The 24,263-nt window shown below is 41.6% G+C and overlaps 1 protein-coding gene across 10 annotated transcripts in view; it reads left to right on the forward strand.

Annotated features, from left to right (window-relative positions):
• slc12a7b (solute carrier family 12 member 7b) overlaps nt 1-24,263 on the forward strand; it is a 50,317-nt gene that overhangs the window by 18,981 nt on the left and 7,073 nt on the right. For 6 of the 10 annotated variants that reach the window (XM_034560631.1, XM_034560630.1, XM_034560625.1 and 3 more), the window contains exons 2-21: nt 9,402-9,481; nt 10,832-10,963; nt 12,319-12,465; nt 14,982-15,036; nt 15,240-15,370; nt 15,467-15,708; nt 15,843-16,054; nt 16,769-16,936; nt 17,034-17,132; nt 17,465-17,522; nt 18,180-18,354; nt 18,448-18,566; nt 18,715-18,813; nt 19,365-19,484; nt 20,080-20,184; nt 21,615-21,783; nt 22,250-22,445; nt 22,602-22,771; nt 23,198-23,329; nt 23,856-23,963. In XM_034560631.1, the coding sequence (XP_034416522.1) occupies nt 9,402-9,481; nt 10,832-10,963; nt 12,319-12,465; nt 14,982-15,036; nt 15,240-15,370; nt 15,467-15,708; nt 15,843-16,054; nt 16,769-16,936; nt 17,034-17,132; nt 17,465-17,522; nt 18,180-18,354; nt 18,448-18,566; nt 18,715-18,813; nt 19,365-19,484; nt 20,080-20,184; nt 21,615-21,783; nt 22,250-22,445; nt 22,602-22,771; nt 23,198-23,329; nt 23,856-23,963 (2,717 nt within the window). Of the gene's footprint in view, nt 1-2,076; nt 2,122-9,401; nt 9,482-10,831; nt 10,964-12,318; nt 12,466-14,981; nt 15,037-15,239; nt 15,371-15,466; nt 15,709-15,842; nt 16,055-16,768; nt 16,937-17,033; nt 17,133-17,464; nt 17,523-18,179; nt 18,355-18,447; nt 18,567-18,714; nt 18,814-19,364; nt 19,485-20,079; nt 20,185-21,614; nt 21,784-22,249; nt 22,446-22,601; nt 22,772-23,197; nt 23,330-23,855; nt 23,964-24,263 lie in introns of all 10 variants that reach the window. The other 4 variants (XM_034560623.1, XM_034560624.1, XM_034560626.1 and 1 more) reach the window with 1 other exon arrangement.

Consider the following 24,263-nt stretch of genomic DNA (forward strand, 5'->3'; position numbering starts at 1 on the left):
ACATTCAGTACATAGAAATGGAAGAGAAAAGCTGACAAAACAGATCTGTATGTATGTATGTATTTATGTATGTATGTATGCTCCTTCTCTCGCTATCTTATATCTTTTTTTTCTTCTCTGACATACTCGCACTCTGTTTCAGCTGCTACCACATATATTTTCAACAATGTTTCTTTCCATGCTGTTTATTACATAACATACAGTGTTGTTTACCTGAAGGGTTTAAAGGCTCAGGACAACATTAAGTGCAACACACAGACACTTATGCACACACACACAGAAAATAACTATGATAGCAGCCATCTGACATCAAACCAAGTGGAGCTTGATACTACTAAATCCGTCTTACTGTGTGATTTGATAGTCCCTCTTTAAGCTCTGCCTCGGACACATCTGTCAATTTAATGACGCAGGCAGCGGATGTTCAGTTTTGTCTTCACACTACGAGTGAAAGCTGGGTGGTCGTCGTAGTTTTCAAATTCAAGTAGTCGTCAAGTTTTTTTGAAATATTTCTTTTACATTATATTGCTAAAGTCATGATATTTAAAATTCCTGATAGTCCTCAAATAGTAAAAAGTTCAATCGTTTTTGCGCTGTCTCAATTTACAAGAATATTTTACCGTCTCATCCTGATAAGGGACACAGACTGGCGGCCGGTGGCCAGAGGACGGCAGCAGACACCGAGCTTGTCTGCGGTCTTCAAGCAGCGTCTTCCTCCAGCCTGGAGTCTCAACGTGGCTTCTGTGCTTTATACAAAGTTCAGGATTAGCCTAATCTGGTTCCGGGATTAGTGCCCACTTCGCATGCTCCGAGACGGGCAGATTACTGGGCACTCCGAGACACTGCTGGGGCAGAGTCTTGATCTGCCATTGTCTAACACGTCTGCTTCTAGCTCCGTCTCCCACAAGCGCACATAAGTCTTTTTTTGTCTCCTTAATATTTTGTTTTTATAAAAATTGTTTGATCATGCAAAATTACAGATTGCAAACTAGAGGATTTACACAAATACTTTGATGCTTAATTTGTTTCCATGATGATCAAGTCAGACATTCAAATCTCAAATATTAATAATGCTAATAGTAAAAAAAAATGTCATTCATTCACTTTGTTTAATTTTCTTGACATTTTTATACACTGTTACTAAACCAAACGGAACTATTAACTCAATCCTCTGAAAAATAGTCCACAGATTAATGGATATCAAAAATGATCCTTAGTTGCAACCCGACCCATGTATTTATGGGGTTACCCATTCTTAGTTAACTATGTAATATTCTGTATGATTATGGTCTGTTGGCGTTAACAGTGATTGCATTGCTGCACACCATAGAATCTCATAGAATACAGTATGTGGTCGTAGCCTCTAGCTGTGTTGTCTTTTGTGCTCGATAGGCCTACCCTGATCGATTAGCCATCTCCACCTGGAGGTCAGATGGTAAATGAAACTGCTCACTGAGGCAGCACCTGCAGTTTAAAATAGTAGAGGATTATCGATTTGTGTAATAATACACTGCGCTGCGTTTGCTTCAGGTGACAAATATTTGCTCTGCTTTCTCATTATTTTTTCACATGTTTTCCATGAAAAAATGAGTACAATTTTGCCATTAACATCCGTCCATCATTCTCTCTCCAGCCACACCCCCTGAAGCTGTCTGTTTGCTTCCCTCGCTTTCTTTGCTCCTCCCTCTTTGTGTGTGTGTGTGTGTGTGTGTGTGTTTGAACATACACACGCATGTGTAGCGGGATCAGAAGCTCAGGGAGGTGTGTTTGTGTGTGTGTGTGTGTGTGTGTGCATGCATGCATGCAGGTCGGTGGGAGGGCGAGGGTGCTTTGTGATGCATGGCTGATGTCGCTGACAAAGTCGTCACAGGCCACTTTTCACACACACACACACACACACACAAACCCACGCGCTGTCACAAAAATAGCTGATCCTTCACATTATCCACACAGCACAGGCAGCATTCCTGACTTCTGCACCTTGCTAACAGTATCTCTATACTTTGACCACCATTTACTGGCGTTCCCCAGGGACCCCAACTAAGACCCCCTTCCTTTCCACACCCCCTTTTTCAGCCCCGCTCCTCAGAATGGAGCAGAGGGGAAGCACTCGACGGAAGGGTAAGTTTTTAATAACTAAACCCTTTACTAGCAGCACTTTATGCAACCTATGTTGGGGATATTTGGTAATGCATGTTATGTTTTGGTTCTCTGTAGCTTTTTTTTCTCTATTTCTCTTTTCATATGATTATTTTGTGAGGATGGTTGTTTTATTGATGAGCTTTTTTTTTGCCTGGTATTATGTTTCTCTGTTTCTCGCTTTGAAGCAGGCGTTGTTGTATGCTAGATTTTTTTTTTTTAATTGCTGAAGTGAGGAAAAGCATCAACGGCAAATAGCTCTGCTCTGCTTTCGTTGTTGTGAGGCTCACTAACGCAAAGGTCACACTATTTGAATGAACTGTAACAACTGGGTAAGGCAGAGTTGAGAAATTCACCCCAAACATAATTTGCTGTACATAAATCTGCACATAAATCTGAGCTAACGGAACTGATTTTTGAACTCCCTCTGCCTCCGAAAGCTAAACCTTTTTCTTACCCCCCACCATCCCCCTTTGGTACAATGAGCCGCGGGCTAACTCCGGCAGCGTTAGGCAGCTTACAACGTCATCACAGTGTCGCAGCTTAGTGGTTATAAATAGGATACGTGGTCATTTATCACCACAGTGACCATGAGAGGCTGAACCATGACCATTTAGCACACCCTCCGTGTACCTGTCCCTTGCAGGTGAATCTGTACCAATCAGTGAGCAGAGTGCTGATGGAGTCTGACTTTAGCCCGAGCCTCTCGACTTCCTCAGCGAAGGCATTTGAGTGCAAACAGAAAAGAACAGAGGGGTGGTTAACCAATGTGACATTCAGTCTTTCAACACATGGCAGACTGACAGCTGTCCTGATTAATAACTCCTTTCAACTGTGCAGGGCATTGGTACAGGGAATCCCACTCCCTTATGTAACGTCACTGACTGTGATGCTCTTAAATGATCAGATGTCGGGGCAGGCTAGCATGCATCAACGGGGAGGAGTTTAAAAAAAAAACATCTGCACTCGTAACTGCTTTAGCCTGCAACGATACCATGACTATGAGCAAAACCATTGTTCGCTGGCTCTTGCGTAATTTTCCTATTTGAGGTCAATTTAAGTCGAGGCAAGTTGATTTGCATCGTGTGGTGCAATTAATCAAAAACAATTGCTCCCGGGTCCGATATTAGTCTTAAAATGTTTAGTAAAACATAGGCGATATGGGCCTGAATCACCACCTCCCACTAAAATGCTCCCAGTGACACGAGTCTAAATGTTTTATCCATTTCCCGACAATACATCAAGCATTGAATGTTGTCTTGGTCAAAAGCTTGAGCTATTTTTTAACAGAGCTCTCTCATTGATTATAATTGATGTGGCAATCAATTGAAGGTAGATCACTCAAATAGAATTCATGGAGATGTGCTTAATGTTCCCGTGCAGATTCTTTTTTTTTTTCTGTTTGTGCCAATCTTGAAACATGTGGTACAGTTGACATTACTTAATTGAGTTAAAAGAGGGAATATACACCCTTTTGAAACATGTCTCCGAAATTGATTGTATTTTTAATATACACACTTCTAACAAAAGTAATTGAATAAATGTCATCTACACAGGACTTCACTGAGTTGTCATTGCCATTAAAATAGTCTGTGCCCTCTAGCAATGTCACATTTTTAGTGGGCGTCGAATGTGCTATAGCGCAGGGACAGTGCTCGCCACCTGCAGAAGTGGGACACACCTGCATTCATTCATCAACAATTACACAATAGGTTTCACCCTTCTCCCTCTCTCTATTATAGATGCACCAGTGGGTTTCTCAGACTCTGTATTCAGTCTGGCTTTGAACCGCTCAAATTCTTTACTGTTCTGACCAAAATTGCATACATTTTAACTGCTCGCTAACGGGGTCAATTTGACAGTTGCGAGGGGAACACAGTGAATTGGATTCAAAAACACGATTGTTGCATTGTTTGTTGGATCAGCTTTACTGTCCACAGTGATGACATAAAAGTGTCGAAGAGGGCATGCACACACACACATAAAAGGTGATGCAGTGTCGCCCCACGTGCACACTTTTACGGCCAAGCGGTTAAATTTATCACAGAAACATCTTCCACCCTACACAGCAGTGAAGAAGGAACTGTGTTTCAGTGCTTTTGGTGACTTTCTTTTGGTACATTTTCGTGAATATCGTCACCTGTTATTTGAAAAAGCTAACCAACTCAAAATCATGGTAGAGATGTGAAAAATAGAGCCTGTTTTACAAAAATACAGGAATTATAGTTCAAAAGCAGGAACAATTGTTGCTTTATATAGAAATGTATTCATTCTTCTTTTTTTTATGCAGGGGAACCTTTAGGATTACCTAATTTAGGATTGTTTGTTTTTTCAATAAAAAAGGATGCTCACTAAAAAAGATAGAAAGAAATATTTGTTTCTAAACAAAGTGTAATGTGATTCTAGTATTCTTTTAGTGCCATTGTAAGAGTTTTAAACATATATAGATAATTATTGGGATAATGAAATGTGAATCAGTTTGTTCTCCCAATTGGATAACAGTTTGTTATCCAATTAAATTCAGGTCCATTGCTCCACTGTAGTTTTGGTTTAGAATGTGATTCAATTTACACTTGTTGTAATAGAAATGGAGTATTCTTTACAGTGTAGTTCCACATTTAGTCTGTAAGACTTCCCATTGCCACATCAGGGTACATACATTATAGTGCACACGTAAGAGAAGCACAGGATAAGCCTTGTGCCATTACGGAGACATTGCCTTTAGAGATTGGACGTCCTTTGCATCCATTATCAGTTTCATTTGGAGTGTCATCTGCATTGGTACCCTCATTCCCTCCTGCAAATCTGACAACATTTACGTCATTTGCTCCTCACGAATACATTTGCTCGTGCAGTGCGCTCTTAGCATTTCCTGAACTGGTATCAGCAGCTGTTTGGATTTTGTGCAATGCAGGATGGGCAATAATGTGAAAGCGCACCATGTACCTGGTCAGACCTCACAACTGTGCTGATTTAGGATTTGCATGATCTGGACCCCCCCCCCCCCCCCCCCACCCCACCACAATTTACAGCCTACATGGGGGGACAGGACAGCTTGAGGTTTTTTTTAATAGTCTAATTCATTAAGTTGTTGTTATTTCCAAAAAGACAAACCCAGGTTGTTCAGTTAAAGGTCAGTCCTGCAGCTCCATTTTTGTTGCCTCATATGATGCCCATATGTTTATTCCATTTAGTAAGAGGACATGCGCATGGATTTCCAGGATAACTGGCGACACGTGTAATATGCACAGAGGCTAACATCTGTCACTGCTACAGTATATGAATCTGGACCGTGTCCCCCAGGACTGTTGACAGCACATGAGAGTGTACATGAGAGTGTGCACTCTCATGTACACCGCAACATTTAGGATAATATGTAGACATACAGGGACAAAGAACATAAATGATGTACATGTGCGTCTTCTTTTGTGTATAATCTAGGACCATTACTGCTGGAACTGCAGTATTTGGTATCCACAAGGAGGATTTGTGGCAGATGGCACCTTTGCCTAGTTTGGGATGGTGATGTGCAAGTGCAGCTTGAGTTCACGGGAGGATTTAATGACATGGAAGTTGGACAACATGTGTTGCTACACATCTGCCCTTTTAGGTATTATCGAGTTTACAAGGCCACGAAATCCTGACTCCCATTGACCGTAAAGGTCTTTGCACACCAAATCCTTCTTTCCAAGTCCCAAGTTTTTGAATTCAATGCCTTTTTTAAAATGTTTCTGTTCGATGGGAAAATTCGCGATACAAGACCAAACACAATTTAATATGTGGGTGCTGTGGTTAGCTTTCGTTTCCTTGCATTTACGGTGGCTCTGAATGGTGAAACCGCTCTGATGAATGCAGAAAAAAACGATAGAAATCAAATCAGTTCCAAAAATTCAACAATGAACAAAGTTTCAGGGTTGGTGTGTACAAGTTATTTGCCAATGTAAAATACAGTAAAGAGTGTTACCATGACATTTTTATTCCAACAACTATTCTGACCCAGAGCTCCAGTACAACAAGATTTATATGCAATTTCAACATTAAAACTTTTTAATTGAATCATTGTTTCACAAATTATTTTCTAAACCGTATTGTTGGACTTATTGCGGCACCTGGGGTGATTCCAACAAATGTTTTCCTGATTGACATCTAAGCCACCTTCCACGTCAGGAAAACTCACCTGATTTGGAAACGGTACTGCCGGTTTTAGCCTGCAGGACCTCAAAGAGGATTTAGCTAGTATCAATTCAAGATTACGTGGGTTGTGTGTAGAATCCTGCCAAGCTAACCGGTGACTGATAGGTCGATTCACCCTTGGCTGCATCCTCGCAGTACAATGGTCATTATCTTCAAATTCATTCCCCGTCATCCCAGCTTATTGAAACATTGTGCCGACACCTAATATGTCCTGCTATCCCACTCAGACTGCGTTTTAAAGTGCTACACAGTGCAAGGACATAGTGACTTTCCCTGTGATTACCAGTGAGCTAAGCCATGCTGCAAGCCTCTTATTCCCCTTGCTGCTGGATCAAGCAGTAAAAGTTACTTGTAAAATCCCCACTGTGAGTTCAGAGTTCAGTTCCACTGATGCATAAAGAAGACTTGGCAGAATGCCAGTCTAAATGTAAGGATGCAATTGAAAATGGAAAGAAATATTGGCATATGGTTGTGAATATGTCTCGTCATATTTTGAGGCACTGCAGTGTTCAATTGTGGGGCACAATTTGCTTAAAACAAAGCTGTTAGACTTTAAAGCACTTTAGTCTAAAAATGTCAGGTAACATTACATTGCATTACATGTTATTTAGCTGACACTTTTTCTTGCTCAAGGACACATTGACTAGGGTGGGGATTGAACCAACCATTACAAAGCAACCATTGCCAAACCCATGCCACAGTTAAAATGCAGCAAGCTGGCTAACCTTAGTTTAGCTTAGGTAACAGTTGGCTAATTGGCCCCCGTATCTTTGCATCGCTCTTGGCTAGTAGAAAACAGGCATTGGTTAAATACCTTTTGCTTTGCACTGTTACATCATTTACCATACAATCTATACACATCACTCATACAACATACATGCAATGTGCTGCTTGTACTCGGTTAGACGTTTGAGTATTTTAAGAAACGGCTCCATGAACTGCTCAGTCCGTTGTGTCTGGAGGATAACGCCATGTTCTGTCCTGCAATGCGTTTGTTCTTTGGGTGCTCTGGTATGGACTGCTTTGCTCTTCAGTTAAGAGGTTTATAGTCACTGGCTCTGTTTTATTTCTGTTTAATTAAATTTATTTAGTATAGCCCAAAACCCAAAATTTGCCTCAGAGGGATTTGCAATCATACAACAACATCATCTGTCCCGGGACCTCACATCGGTACAGGGAAAAACTCACCCAAGAAAAACTATAACGTTGAGAGAAAAAAGGGAAGAAACCTTAGGGAGAGCAACAGAGGAAGATCCCTCTCCCCGGATGGACAGAAGTGTGATGGATGTCATGTTAACAGCATGAACAACATAACAGCTTTACAGCACATTCAATGCATATGACAGACATTATTTATATTATGAGAGTTGTAAATACTGAAAGTGGATGCTGGTTCCATAAAAGAGGAGCTTGATAACTGAAGGCTCTGGCTCCCATCCTACTTTTTATGACTCTAGGAACCACAAGTAGCCCCGCATTTAGTGAGCGCAGCTCTCTAGTGGGGCAATATGGTACTACAAGCTCCTTAAGATATGATGGTGCATCACCAATCAAGGCTTTGTAGGTGAGGAGAAGAATTTTAAATGTGATTCTTGATTTTACAGGGAGCCAGTGCACAGCAGCTAATACCGGAGTAATGTGATCTCTTTTCTTAGTTTTTGTGAGTACATGAGCTGCAGCATTCTGGATTAACTGGAGGGATTTAAGAGACTTATTAGAGCAGCCTGATAATAAGGAGTTGCAGTAATCTAGTCTGGAAGTAACAAACGCGTGAACCAGCTTTTCTGCATCTTTTTGAGACAAGATGTGTCTGATTTTTGAAATGTTAGAATCTTATCATTAAATAAGTTAATTGTTTAGTTTTTTTCTTTGTCTCATTGGCTTTTTTTAAAATTGTGTTTCATAGTATATAAAACACTTGTTTGTTTTTCTGAGGCCGATTCTGAGTGAGTGGCTCTTCCCTATTTAATTTTGATATTTTTCTCTTCCCCAAATCTAAATGTTTTTTTCGTGTATACAAAACTCTGCATCCTGGTTATTCGCATGTGTGAATGCATTTCTGATTTCAATCAGTCTTTCTATCTTTTATATGATGGAGGAAGGGACGCTCACATAGATCATTTTCAGCTCACACATTTGCCTGATTGGAAGATTCCTCACCCTTTACACTTGCATGTCTAGTATCTTAGCCCCCCACACCGACTGTGTTCATTCAAAACATTTGCTCAGTGCGATGCCGCGACGGTTGCTGGGCCCCCAGCAGCAAAGAGACGAGCACAGTTCAGTTTGGTGCTAGAATGTTGTCTCTGGAGGCGGCTGCGTGTGACGCCAGCCAACTGTGTGACTTCTGTTGTGGTTGATAAAGTGGAGAGGAAGCAGAGGATCATCAGTGTTACCTGTCTTTTAAGAGTGCGTTGCTTGACATGCTAGTAAATTGCATAAGTCATGGAAATAATCTGTAATTTTAGAAAAAGGACAGACAGACAAATACTCCTATTTTAGTGCGATGTTTAGTAGAACCTAAATAGATAATCATGAGACTATTTGTTTCTAAGTAATTCATTTGCAACTTTTTGTGTTTATTGGCTGTGTATTGTCTTGGTTACATAGTCAATTTTCCTTATTAAAGTTAAGGTATGAATTATTCATGCGTATTATGAGAAGTCCTCATTGTGATCCGGATTAATACAATGTCGATGCACATTAGAGCAAAGCAGAAACTCCGAAGCGTATTTGGTCTCCACCTTTTTCAAAAATAGAAAAATGCTTTCACGCCGATAATGGTTTGGAATTGCTTGCTCTTAAAGTAATTTAATGTTTTTTTAGTTGTTTTCATGGCAACAGCTGACGTCTGTGCAAAAGCTGGTTGGTAGTGTGGAACAAGGAAAAGGACCTGCAAACCCGAGACCATGAAAAAAGGGTTGTCTTCTGAGAAAGCTGGTTCTTGCAAATACACTTGACATTGGAAACGTGGAGTATTTCTTTGCCGTCCAACACCCATATTCGTGTGGCATATCAAACATATACTTCATTTATTTTAAAGTAACAGCTGTGCTGTGTTTCCACAGGTGATGGCGTCCCGAAGGAAAACAGTCCCTTCATCAACAACACAGACAACGACAAAGGCAACAACATGGCTCTTTTTGAGGTAACGTGCAAAACATTTCCATTCGCATATTTTTATTTTTAAGTGTCTCATTAGAAAAGCTGTATGAAAAAAGAAAAGAAAACTTCCTTAATTGCAAAAAAGATGTTGTACTCTCGTCAAAAGAGTTGATGTGCTAAATGAAATGAATTCTGAGATGGCCAACATTGAACTCACATGACTGATCAGCTGTTTCTGCATCAGCATTTTCTTGAATACACTCATAACCAGGCAGCAACCTCCGGTTTGGAAAAGTGAAACCAAGTGTCTTACAACTTGCATTCTCTCCACTGACCAGCAGAGGGGTGACTCCTCCGGTTGCAAAAAGAAGTCTGGTTGTATGAAGATCTTTGAGAAAATTAGTCTACTTTTCTCGATTTATTCCATCAGCAAACATTGTAAACATGAGTTTATGGTCTCAATCTCTATGATGTTCATTTACTAAATTATGGTCCATTTTGTGACAAACGGACCATAAAGCAGAGTATGTTTCAGGGTGGGCTATTTGTAATTGACAGGTATCTACTGCTACCAGAACAGTTTACCGCGTCTGTCACTCATCCCCAATCCGTATATGGTGAAAAGACCTCTTTCCATTTTCTTTGTTTCCTCTACTTCTTCTTCTACTCTGTTTACTGGTAGATTACAGCCATGCGTAGCCAATAGCGCCAACATCTGATCAAACTACGCTGCAGCTGAGTTGCTCCAGCTGATGCAAATGCATTCATTTTGCATTCCTTTCTCTTTTGTTGTTATAGGCCACAAAGGAGAACCCCCAAACTGAGGGGTAGAAGCTGCAAATACATCAGTACCCTTTTTAAGCAAACATTCGCTGCCAGAACTTTCTGCATTTTTAAATTGGAACCAACTTTTTATGCTAAAGCTTCTAGGTTAGCTGCGGTAAACTTAGCAAATTAACCAGGAGGTGAATCTTTTCTGAGCTCAACAATGTGTCAATCAAAGACTTTACTTGCCATAAATACCGGTGCGCTCCTTCAAGAACTCTCAGCTGAACTCTTTCCAGGTGCTTTGCGCTGCCATTTGGCAGAACTTTCCAGGGTGTGGTCACTGGCCTGTGTAAAGAATCAATTAGGCTTTGCTGCTTGTTTTCCCCACTCTGTCTGCATGGAGCTGACCAAGCTATACTATTCTAAGATGCTTTGAACAGCTAACTAAGTGTGTGTGTGTGTGTGTGTGTGTGTGTCTGTGTGACAAAATTACAGGAAAATGTTTTTAATATGCTGTGTTGCGTTATGTCACCGTCTTTTTTTAAATAAAGAAACCCTTGGTGAGCATTGATGAAGTTTGTGTCCCTGCTCTCGGCATTTAAAAAACATATTTTCCTTATTGCAGGATGAGATCGAAATCAACCCCATGGTGTCGTCCCTCCTCAACAAGCTTGCAAACTACACCAACCTCACCCAGGGGGCCCAGGAGCACGAGGAGGCTGATAATGATGAGGGGCCCAAGAAGAAAGAAGTCAAGGTACAGCAGCGAGCCTTGTTTAATACAGTGGTTGTATCAGAGCTGCAAGGTTAACAGTTAGGCACTGTACAGTTGCATAATAACAGTTGGTCTTTTAAACCCACTCAACTATCATTACATAACGGGGGGGGGGGCGGGCGCTGCTGGAAGCCAACACTGACACCACAATGCTGGAAGGGAGGCACAGGAGAACCAGGACTGAGGGGTTCAGATTGTCAGACTCTGTCGCACTTTTTTCCACAGTGCCAAAATCACCACAAAATGAAGGAATTACTACTTTTACACAGAAAACGATGCCGTATTCCCAGGTGCAACATGAAGGCTACTTCATATGAAGCCCAGTGTTTAGTTTTACTAAAAAGGACCTGATGACCCAGAGATGCAGAGAACAGCCAGTTTATTAAAAAAGGAAAATGAAAAAGTACCCACAGTACCACCTAATTACTGTAATTACAGTACCACCATGCCGCACATAGCTGCTTGTGTAATCACAGCTTCAGTCCCATGCCAGTTGCTCCATCCTGTCCCCTGCTTGGAAAGAGGCCTTGGGCACCTCCCATCGCCTTGCAGGATCCATTTTGGTCAAGAATTAAGCTGACACCATCTTCGCCCCTCTTTGTCTTGAACAAAAGGACTAGCACTGTACATTTGGAGAGATATGGCAAAAAAAGGTGTCTGCTTGTAAATACAAGATGATCGATTGGACCTTTTGTGTTTTTAGAAAAGTAGAGCATATTCCCGTTGCCTGGTCCTTTTTTACATGCTGTTGCGGAACTACAGTTTTTTTGCAAGGAATGCTTTTTTTGTGGTGGAAGCATTGATGGATTTTCCTTAAGTATTGTGGCTGGTCACTGGATAGTGTTGTGGTTTCCGTAAATGTATCACTGAGATTTAAGTGACACATCAACAACTCATTTTTCATCAGAAAAACGTCACGTTTTGGAGAACATTAAGCGCGATCCGATCCTCATATTGCAACAGTGGCAGCGTTTTGCTTTGACGGAGGATTTCCCTGCACATGTGTGATGCTGCCCGATAAAAGTGATGATTCAAACAAGATTATGTTTTGAAAAAAACTAAGCTTCTAAATTTAAAGCATGGGCAAATGAATTCGGATCTTCACCACTGTCAGATACAACAACAATACTTAATTGATAATTAAACTGGATAGTCATGTTTTGTTCATGTTGCGACTCTGCAAAGAGATTTTGGTTTCATGATTACATTCACAGGGGTTTGGGGGCTTTACATGCCTTTATTCCCCCTATAATCCTTCTTTGTCTTCTTTCTCTTGCCTTATTTTATGCTGCTTATTGTTGATAACATTGCTGAAAATTCTCTGACCCCTTCCACAGAGCCCTCAGATGGGGACCTTCATGGGCGTCTACCTCCCGTGCCTCCAAAACATTCTGGGGGTCATCCTATTTCTGCGACTCACCTGGATTGTCGGCACTGCCGGCATCTTGGAGTCCCTGGCTATCGTCGGCTTGTGCTGCTCGTGTGTGAGTACTCAACCCTCTCTTTACCCTGACTATACTTCTGAAGAACATCTTGAAGAAAAGTGTCCTTTATCAAGGATTTAGAGCAATGTTATGCAAGACTGTGGAGCGCTTAATGTACACATCCAGCTTTTTATGCATGAGCACACTAAAGTGAATATGTGTGCATGAGTGTTTTGGTGAAGGGGGGGACGGGGGCAACTTTTAATGGCACACGGGTACAAAACGTTGGACCGACTGCTGTAATGAGTGACAGGCAGGTTGACTCAGTGGTCACTGATCCCTCCTATATTTAGCCACTGTGACTCCATTTCCCATACACTCCTAGCCTCTAATGGTATATGTAATCCCTCCATCTGCAAAGTGTCAGAAACATAGCGACATGCACACCCACACAGTGTCTATTTGCAGATCCCAATTGATTACTTCAGATTAATCAGGGAAAGTACCAAGAAAAAAAAACCTATCTCAGTCGAAGGCTATTCGCCTCACAAGGGAATGCTCTAATAGTACGACATGATCAAGTTATCATGTACCAAAATGTATTTCCATTCTCTTGTAACTGAAAGCCACGAATTTCAACTATTTCTGTTTTTATTTATTAGAATAATAAGAAGAATAACCCATTACAGTGCATCCATAGCGCCGTGAATTAATATTGGATTGTGTCGCTGTAACAACAGTTGATGTGGATTTTTATTACAATCTCTAGCTGAAGTGCGCTGGGCGGGTTGACCCTCCACTGCTGTTACATAAGAAGAGAGCCAAGCTTAGTCAAACAGATTAATGTTCATTTTCTCTGGTAAGACCGCATCTGACTTTGCACTGATGGTTCCACATCAGCTACATGTTTATAGGTCAGGTTTTGTGTGCTCTAGAGTCTAGACCCAACACCAGAAATGTCTAAAAATAACTTGAACAGGTGATTGACTTTAGTGTAGGCCAGTAAGGATTAACTGTGCCTGTTTTCATAATTGTTTCAATGCTCACATGAAAGCCAGTGCGTACCGTTTCTGTTTTTATTACAACGAAAATAACTTCAAATGTATTCTTTATTTTTTACATTTAATTAATAGGCCTAAATCGAGTCAACACGTCAATAATCATTTTCAAACAAGGAATTTCAATGAAAGATGAGCAACATTTATTTATTTTATGAATATATATATATATATATATATATATATATATATATATATATCATAGATACATATTTATTTATTTATTGAATCAGTGCAATTTGTTATTTGTCGCAAGACTGCGTCGCTCACATTATTCGAGATGACCGGTTATATATTTCTAATGATTGCAGGCATTCTCTGTTATTATTTCTCCATCCTGTCATGTTAACATGATACAAGACAAGATACTGTGTTGGATTTAATAAACAGAATCTTTATCTCAATGGCGGCATTATTTATGAGTGATACATATTTACCTTAACAAGACTACGAAAGACATTCAAGTCATTATTGTATGAAAGCACTATTGGCTACACCCACATGTTCACATGCTGAGCTACTTAATCTGAAATGTTGAGCAGTTTGATCATGTGGTTCGTTAAAGAAATATGAGAAACTAGAGTATTTTAGCTTTTTTTTAATGTGATGACTTGCACTGCCAGTGATGTATTGGTTAACTTTGAGCTCCGTGGATCACAACGATGTTTGGTTTAAGCAGTTGTTGGACCTTGTTTGTGTCTGACTGGCCTCCGGCTCTGGTTGATTTTCTTCTAGAAGCCCACATGGTTCCACATGGGAATTGTGTGGTCATTTTCCAACATCAAGGATGTGTCTTTCCGCACTTCCCTTTGCTGTCACGGACGAGAGACAAGCTTGTGTATAGCTGCTTTAGGTTTCAGGGGAAGCGGAAGTTTAAACTTGTCAGCTAATTGGCTTTACTCTATTGTCTGCCACTTTAAACTGGACGCCTGGCACGAGGTTTATCTTGGTTGTGTCCTTGTCCCTGTCCCTGCTCCCCTCCTCCTCCTTTTCCTTTGTCTTCTATTCTCTCACCTTCATGCTTTTTCCTCTCCCTCTTTCTTACACCCTTTAAGTTTCATTATGTCTTTCTCGCTTTTCTCTTTGTGACTCTTATCTCGTCTCCCTGCTTTGCTCTTCCCTCTGTCCTCTCTCTCGCTGTTAGGTAACAGACAGATGTAAATATCCTCCGTTGCAAGGACTTCACGGAATGATTTCACGGAAAAGCTTGTATCCCTTACCAATCTGAGAGATTAGAGCAAAAGCCCCTAAGAAGTATTGTAACCCGATTTATGCAAGACTAAGGCCTCTTTCCAATCGGTTTTATTTGATTTATTAAAGAATTATTAGGTGGGTTTTCATTTATTATTTTCATACTTTGTTTCGAATGTGTGATATCGGCATCACAAGCTGCCTTGTTACAATGCATTATTGAATCTAAACTGACTAAATAAGTCACAATTTAAAGGAACGTCCTGTGTTTACAGTCTTTAGATTTGAGTTCTGATGTCTTTGTTCTTTACTGTCCTCTGTCAACAGACCATGCTGACGGCCATATCCATGAGTGCAATCGCTACCAATGGTGTTGTGCCAGGTAAGACGCTTTGGTACTCGGACATACACAAACTTGAACCCGGTCGTACATGTCGTCTTTCAACTCCAGCCCTCTTTCCCACTCCTTGCCCTAGAGGCTTATTCGTCGTCAGACAGATAGATGATAGATTCCTGAAAAGCTAAGAGAATTACCCTTTCTCTCATAAAACTCACTCCCACTATGCTCCCCTCTCTCTCTCCCAGCTGGAGGCTCCTACTACATGATTTCAAGATCTCTGGGCCCAGAGTTCGGCGGTGCGGTCGGTCTCTGTTTCTACCTGGGCACGACCTTCGCCGGCTCCATGTACATCCTTGGTACTATAGAGATCCTGCTGGTGAGTGAACACCATGTGTCAACTTCTTCGACAAAGCGGCCATCCTCTACTGTATCTCCACCATCTACGTCTTTTTCTTCTTCTTTTCCCATCCAGACCTACATTGTGCCTAAAGCAGCCATCTTTGTGGCAGAGAAAAAGGAGGACGAGGTGAATGCCCTGCTGAACAACATGCGCGTTTACGGCACATGCTGCCTAGCGCTGATGTCCGTGGTCGTCTTCGTCGGGGTGAAGTATGTCAACAAGCTCGCGCTGGTCTTCCTGGCCTGTGTCATTCTCTCCATCCTTGCCATCTATGCCGGAGTCATCAAGACCATCTTTGAGCCCCCAGACTTCCCGTGAGTCCAAACGATAACCTTCGATGTGGCATTAATCATGCGATGTAGAAATAACACCGGACTAGATTTGTGAGCCAATGTCTTGAATTGTTTATTCAGCGTGTCGTTTTAAAATGTCCCGCTCCTCCATGCAGTGTTTGCATGTTGGGGAATCGCACTCTGCAGAACCAAAACTTTGACAGTTGTCTTAAGACGGAGATCATTGACAACGTGACGGTCACTACCCAGCTGTGGAAGCTGTTCTGCGACGGTCCTGAGCTCAACGCCACCTGCAACGACTACTTTCTCCTCAACAATGTGACTGAGGTGCAGGGCATCCCTGGGCTGAGGAGCAGAGTCATTTCAGGTTGGAACAGTGTTTCCTCCTGGATGTTTTAGTAGAAGTGTGCAAATGTGGTGGAATTTCTTTTTTTTAAAGCCCCTTGAATGATTTCCTCTCAAATGATATCGGTTTAATGCTGGATCTGATGTTATCAGTTCTATAAAAGTATTTAATAATGTGTACATTTTAGTTAGGACTCAACCAAATAGTTTTTCTTTCTTTGTTTAGCATGCCTATTCATTCTGTTTTAAAGCCAGCCTTTCTGCACAGTTATAGATGAAGACCAGGCTATACTAATAACTTCAGTATTATACTCTTTGTACAATTTAGATTCCAGTGGTGGTTTTCATTGTTTATGACTTGCGTTATCCAAACTTTCACATAACTCCAGAGACTTGTAGCATCCAAAAACATCCAAGATCATTGCTAAAATAAATAAATAAATGGAGTTAACCCGATGAATCCTGTTAGAAAAATTCTACTCGACACCAAGTGTAAAATCTATTCAAATTGAGGATTTTGTTCAAGAATTCCTTTTCCAAATATGACACCAAAAAAAGGCATTTGGTCCAGCCCTGGTATTTGTGACATGTTGGACTATGCTCTATTCCTCTGGTTAGGGCAGCCAAGAAGTGGCATTGTTTGATCCCACTGTATTAAAGCTATCATGGCACAAGCATGGTTATAGTCATTTTATTTCCAACCAGTTGCTTGACTGCTGCTTCCTGTCTCTTGTAGAAAACATGTGGTCAGTGTACGGCCCTCTGGGTAAGTTGGTAGATGACACAAAGCTGGATTCAGTGGATGGAGGTGACTCTGCCCAAGACAAGTACTTGCCCTACGTCGTCAACGATATCACCACCTTCTTCACGCTGATGGTCGGCATCTACTTCCCGTCTGTCACCGGTGAGACTACAACACACCCAAACACATTGTGGTCGAATTTGACGAGTTTTATTTCATTTCTAAAGAGCTCCTGTGACCCCCCCCCCCCCCTCTTAAGGTATCATGGCTGGTTCAAACCGGTCAGGTGACTTGCGGGATGCCCAGAAGTCCATCCCCATCGGGACCATCTTGGCCATCGCCACAACCTCCTTCATCTGTATCCTTTTAACCTTTTTGTGACACTAATATCAGAAAGTCTTGTCACAACTGTAAGTTTAAAAATGTTCTTCTAGCTTAATCCACTGGACATTAAAGTGCTTAGTATGGAGCTTGTAAATCACAACTTCAGTTGCCAAAAATAGCTGCCCGGTTCATAGGTTGTTAGCCGGAGTGCCAATGGAACAAGATCCAAAGCCTGCTCAAGACCTAATACAACAGAGCAGGTACCACCTGTAGGATTGTGGGTAGTGTGGATAACTTTACAGCAACGTGAAAGGGAGAAGACTCTGCCCATGGGTTACATTTACTCTCCTGAACAGTGCTTTCCAGACGTCACCTGCGTGGTTCTGTTCGGTGCCTGTATTGAGGGAGTTCTGCTTCGAGACAAGTAAGAGAATATGTATAACGTGTAAAAGGCACAAAAAAAGGTATCTGAAGAACTATGGTCCACATTCTATAGTTTTGTTTCCCCTCTTCTCTTTTAGTATCTTGAGGGCAGATGGATAAGATTATGTAGTTGCTAAGTGCCCTCATCACAAGAGGCTCCGATTTTTTTCTAATATTTTGTGTTCATGTGATGTGAATGGACCACTGTACCATTGCACACATATTTATCCTCAGTCCTGAGAAGTAGTGTTGAACCTTTTAAGTAATTTGACGCTGTTAATAGTGCTCCATTGTTGTCCAATAACTAATAAAAACAAATCAATGAGGCTGACATTCTACGCTGTTCTATTTTAAATTAATTATTGGTGTGGATAATAACCCCTTGAGCAGCTATACTGGACCAGTTTCAAACAGTGTTGTCCCCATTAGTAAATCATCAAAGTTCTTCCTCTTATGGATGCACCCACAATACTTTCTACTAAGATACATTCATTATTGGTTTAAATCTTTTCATAGGAATTGTTGAAAAAGAAGAATGACAAGATTTCCTTTTTAAAGTGGACTATTTAAAATGATTGCAAGATACCGACCGACATGATGTATGGCTAAATAAAGACATACGATCCAATTAGTGTAAATGATTGTTTTTGCATTGCAGATTTGGTGACGCAGTGAAGGGGAACCTTGTGATAGGCACACTATCATGGCCCTCACCCTGGGTTATTGTGATTGGCTCGATCTTCTCCTGCTGTGGGGCGGGGCTACAAAGTTTGACCGGTGCCCCCCGCCTGCTGCAGGCCATCGCACGAGACGGCATTGTACCGTTCCTGCAGGTCAGACGCACACAGTGAACACAAATGCAGTCAAAGCCGTCCTTGGCCTCATGTGCTTTTATCTTTAATTTCATACTCGACTATGCGTTTTAGGTGTTCGGTCATGGGAAAGCTAACGGAGAACCCACCTGGGCTCTGCTGTTGACCGCTGGGATCTGTGAGATCGGTATCCTCATCGCCTCCCTGGACGCCGTGGCTCCAATCCTCTCCATGTCAGTATCTGTTTGCTTGGAGACATTACATCCTCTCTTTGCATCAAGCCAGAGCAGCAGATAAATGTCTTTTGATCCCTCAAGTATTTGACTACAGTGGGTCATAAAGTGGGGATTTAGATGATGAGTGAATGTCTTGATCCCACAGGTTTTTCCTCATGTGCTACTTGTTTGTCAACCTGGCCTGTGCGCTTCAGACCCTGCTGCGGACGCCCAACTGGAGGCCACGCTTCAAATACTACCACTGGTCGGTGATGAATTATTCAGGATACCATCCACACTCTACATTTTACTTTCTCACAGTGAAAAAAGAGGATATTATTAAGATTTGTAAGTTATTATTTATTTAAAGTCACTGAGGCTTTTTTAAAGATGTTATGTCTATAAGCAACAATACCTATGTTTTGTTAATTGTTTTATTATATACTTACATTCTCCCAAATTTTTTTCAATAATTTACAAACTCCAAAACTGTCATTTTAATTTGGTCGCCTATCAATGGTGTCATATCGTCTTTGCTCTTGCCTCAGCGTTGTGGTTGTCTTCCAGAACTATACATTTCATTTGTATCCAGTTTTACACCACATTTTTAAGATGCAGTTTTTAGAACTTACTGTATAATTTAACCAGATGAAGGATTTGAGTAATCACATTTCTGGATCTTAAGTTATTCGAGAAACAAGCTGAGCAAACGCTGGCAACAGCACTACAGGACCACCCTAGCTGTCCATTCTGAACTGTTTCCTTTTTTCTGTAAACGTAGTTACTGGAGTTGTAAAACTGTGTTTTCTTCTGCAGGGCTCTGTCCTTCCTGGGAATGAGCTTGTGTCTTGCTCTCATGTTCATCTGCTCCTGGTATTATGCTATTGTGGCCATGGCCATCGCTACCTGCATCTACAAATACATTGAATACAGAGGGTAAGAATTGTTTGCAACATTTTCTTTGATTTACTTTACATTCTGGACGATAAGTTAAAATACGATTTAGAAATAGGCTGGACAACTGGGCAAACAGAAAATAGACTGCATCTACAAAATGTACACATTATATACAGAATATCAATTTATACTTTATACTATACTGACATTTATTGCTATAACTACACTTTTACCAGGAAAGACAAACGGCTTTAGATTCATAATTTACCTGAGTTACTGTGAAGGGGAAAAAAACATGGATTCAACTAGATTCCCTTCATTTTTTGAACAAATTGAAGGATTATTTTCTCTCAACCAGTGTGATCCTTCAGAATAAGATTTTTCAATCTTAAAATGTAATTTAACAGAAGACCTCTTGAATTATACTTAATGTAGCTTTTACTTTAAGGCCTGCTGAGTTCCATGAAAAGGTATTAGCCTTTATGTTTTCATAGATCCAAAGGAATTGGACTAAAATGGCACAAAACATGTAATTAAAACAGTGTACAACTGTTGAAATACATCCACTGGTGTTGTCATTTTGTTGTTTCTTGTTCGTGTTCATAATTCTTGGTCAATCATGTGTTGGCTGCAGGGCAGAAAAGGAGTGGGGAGATGGCATCCGTGGCCTGTCGCTCAATGCAGCACGCTACGCCCTCATTCGCCTCGAGGAGGCTCCACCGCACACTAAAAACTGGAGGTATAGTGCATGTGTGTGTGTGTCTTTGTTCTTGCTACATAGTGAGGACCAACACATGTTTTTAAACTAACAGAGTGAAGACATTTTTGGATTGTGAGTTCAGTTTCAGTTTATTTTGTATTGTTTGAAGGTTAAGACTTGGTATTAAAGATTAGGGTGATCTCGTTAAACGGATATCTGCATATGAATACAGAATCTGAAGGCAATGGGACAAGATTTTGGTATCGGAAGCATTTTGGTTTGTAGCCCCAGTGGTATTGACCAATCAGGTTTGAGCAGGCTTTGGTTGAATGCAGTCCGTGTGGAGAGCAAAAGAAATTGAACGAATTGGCTAAAATGCAGTCTGGGAACTCGCCAGCTATCCTCTGACAATGATGACAACTTTTCATTGGTTTAAAATTAGCTTGTGAACTACCTGTGAAACAATCTGGTCCTACACGCCATCCCTCAACTCAAACTCCATTATTGGGCCTCAAATTGCTCATCAGACTGCAAATATTAACTGGTGCAAGGAGGAGGAAATCTTGACCTGGCTACACCGCTGCCCCAGAAATTTTGTTTGTTGTCCCCACAGGCTAAATCACCATCAGACTAATAGCTAATTGGTTCTGAGATTGTTGTTGGGGTTCGGCATTTAGCGATGGATAGACTGAGAGTAAGAGCCGAGTGAATGCATTATGTTGGGGGGGGGGGGGGGGGGGGGGGAGAAGAGGAAGAGGAAGAGGAAGAGGAAGAGGAAGAGGAAGAGGAAGAGGAAGAGGAAGAGGAAGAGGTGTGTGTGTGTGTGTGTGTGTGTGTGTGTGTGTGTGTGTGTGTGTGTGTGTGTGTGTGTGTGTGTGTGTGTGTGTGTGTGTGTGTGTGTGTGTGTGTGTGTGTGTGTGTGTGTGTGTGTGTGTGTGTGTGTGTGTGTGTGTGTGTGTGTGTGTGTGTGTGTGTGTGTGTGTGTGTGTGTGTGTGTGTGTGTGTGTGTGTGTGTGTGTGTGTGTGTGTGTGTGTGTGTGTGTGTGTGTGTGTGTGTGTGTGTGTGTGTGTGTGTGTGTGTGTGTGTGTGTGTGTGTGTGTGTGTGTGTGTGTCACTGTCACGGTGGACAAAAGAGAGACAGGAATAGACAGAGGGTGAATTTGAGTAATCTCTTGGTCCTAATCTGACAGAGGAGGTTGATGAGTCTTTGTAGTGTACTGAAGGACCACACTGGCTGACCTTGCAGACTGCCGGTCCAAATCACCAAACCAGCTTCATCTACTTTCTTGGCACGCTCAGTGTGTATAATTGGAAACATCCCATCCTTAACAATACAGTTGGTTCTCATTGAAGGTTACTGTGCTAACAGTTGCCCCTGTTGTGGCAAAGGTCTCCCTGCATAGTTAGCAGTAATGCACTTTTCACAGCATTAAACTATGACTTATAAATCTGACTTCCCTGTCTCCAGGCCTCAGTTGCTGGTGCTCCTGAATCTTGACTCGGATCAAGGAGTGAAACACCCCCGCCTGCTGTCCCTCACCACTCAGCTGAAGGCAGGCAAAGGCCTCACCATAGTGGGGAATGTTTTAGAGGGGACCTATCTCACCAAAGATGCAGAGGCCAGGAAGGCTGAGCAGGTATGTTGGAGATGTGTACATAAGCAGAATAAATGCAAAGGCAGGCACACGTTTCTTGTCATTTACTGAACCCAAAGTTTCTGATAAAACACCAATTGTGTTTTAATGCTAATTAAATTATTATGTGCTCAGTCATTGCTGAGCATTCAGTCCAAATCAACAAAATGGTTCCTTTCGGTTTGTGTTTACAATTGTTGGACCCACAAGCAAATCTGTGTGCTGCTGGTGAATTTTGCCATCTACTGGCTAAACTGAGTAGGTCTTTTTTCTTTTTGTCCAACTGATTAGACTATGTGCTCAAAAGCATTTTTAATCAGTGGAATATTTTTCCTGCAAAAGCATCCTGTGCAGGAGCTGACATTCCAGATTACAGACTGTATTCAAGGGCATTGTCTTCATGACTAGTCCTGAATGGATACTAATGAGTGTGCTGAATGGTAATTGTTTTCTGTCTTTATCTGTCTAGAACATCAAGTCCGCCATGTCAGAAGAGCGAACAAAGGGTTTCTGCCACGTCGTGGTGTCGTCAAACCTCCGAGACGGAGTCTCCCACCTCATCCAGTCTGCAGGGCTGGGAGGCATGAAGCACAACACGGTCCTCATGGCCTGGCCCGGCACCTGGAGGCAGGCCAACGACCCGCAGTCGTGGAAGAACTTCATAGGTACTGAGCGGGAGACCATTCAAAATGAAATTGGAGTACATATATGTAGGGAGAGAAACACATTAATTCAGATAAGTATTGTGGACAATTCTGAAAATGCATGGGAAGTAATGATGATGCATCTTGCATTGCATCTCTATCCCTCTGTCGATCCAGAGACGGTGCGGGAGTCCACAGCAGCTAACCATGCCTTGCTCGTGGCTAAGAATGTGGACAGCTTCCCCGCCAACTTGGACCGCTTGGGGGAGGGCACCATAGACGTGTGGTGGGTGGTTCACGATGGAGGCATGCTGATGCTGCTGCCCTTCCTGCTGCGACAGCACAAGGTCGGTGCATATCTCTGAGATACCCTCAACACCCACTAGTCATTGTTTCATGTTTGTCATTCCTGTACTCTTGTCCAGTATCCTTCTTTCTCACTCCATTTTAGAATTCTCCCTCTTTGACACTTTCCTACTTCCCTCCTCCGCCTCCCCTCTTTCCTACTTTATCTCGCTAATCCAGTGGTTCACTTCGGAGGAAGAAAAATGTTCATGCCTCCTTCAAAATTGTAACAAAATGGTCCATGCTGAAGTTTTTGTGACTCCATCTGTGCTTTTTAAAAAAATAGAATAAAGAAAATTGCAATAAATTTCAAGTAAACCAGATTGCTCCATCAGACAAAAAGAAATAACATTTTTGTTAGAACAATGCAAATAAAGTTCTGTTAAATCCGCCTTCTGCTATAACAACGTTCACTTTCCATCGTCCAGGTGTGGAGGAAGTGTAAGATGCGCATCTTCACTGTGGCCCAGATGGACGACAACAGCATCCAAATGAAGAAGGATCTCCAGATGTTCCTTTACCACCTGCGACTGAATGCAGAAGTGGAAGTGGTGGAGATGGTGAGACTTTGCATGTTAGAATAGCACAATGCATCTACATTGGCCCAAAGTTCTGTAACGCAGCTGCTTAATATGTTTTTATATTTGCAACACAAATCTCTCACAGCTTTATTAAGTTCTGAGGTAAAAAAAAAAGAAACACTTTCTCTATCAGCTATGTTTAGTTTCAGTACTAAAGACCTTTAGTTTCTCATAGTGCTGAACAGTGCCAGAACCTCATTTGTACTATTAATGGGGTCTTCTTTTTTTTTTAAATCTTAAGGCCAGGAAGTTTCAACCATGAATAATATATAAAGAAGCAGGATCTATTTTGCAGTCGTTAATTGTGTTGTCTCTTGGTTTGTAAAAGTGGCAAATGTACTCACAGCAGTCTGTGCGCCCATGGGTGTATAGGTCTTAAAAATGAGATGTGGTGCATTGCTATCTTTAGGCAGCAGGGGGCGACCATCAAAAACCTGGTCTAAAGTCAGTGCCCATGCGTGCCAGATTGTACTTGACGACTTTGTTTCTGTCCTCTCCCGTGCAGCATGATAACGACATCTCGGCCTTCACCTATGAGAAGACCCTGGTGATGGAGCAAAGGTCTCAGATGCTGAAACAGATGCAGCTCTCCAGGACTGAGAGGGAGAGAGAGGTAACGCAGCCCTCCACTCACAGTCTCTGCAACTGTTAAACAGTTAAACACAACCAAATTAGATGAGACACTAATCATATTAGATTATGAACATCTTCAAGTACATGGCATTTATTGTTACTGAATGTTGTTTGCAAGCGTAATCATCGCATCTAAGTTGCTTCGATATCACACAGGTCAGATTCTACAGTATGCAATTTCCATAAATAACTACATAGTTGAATCCAAACAGTGTTGTAGTAAATCTGGCCTACCACACATGACAATTGGCCCCATCTCCTTATTCACCTGCCCTCGCCT

The sequence above is a fragment of the Cyclopterus lumpus genome, chromosome 20, assembly GCF_009769545.1.
Source record: "Cyclopterus lumpus isolate fCycLum1 chromosome 20, fCycLum1.pri, whole genome shotgun sequence".
Taxonomy (NCBI): domain Eukaryota; kingdom Metazoa; phylum Chordata; class Actinopteri; order Perciformes; family Cyclopteridae; genus Cyclopterus; species Cyclopterus lumpus.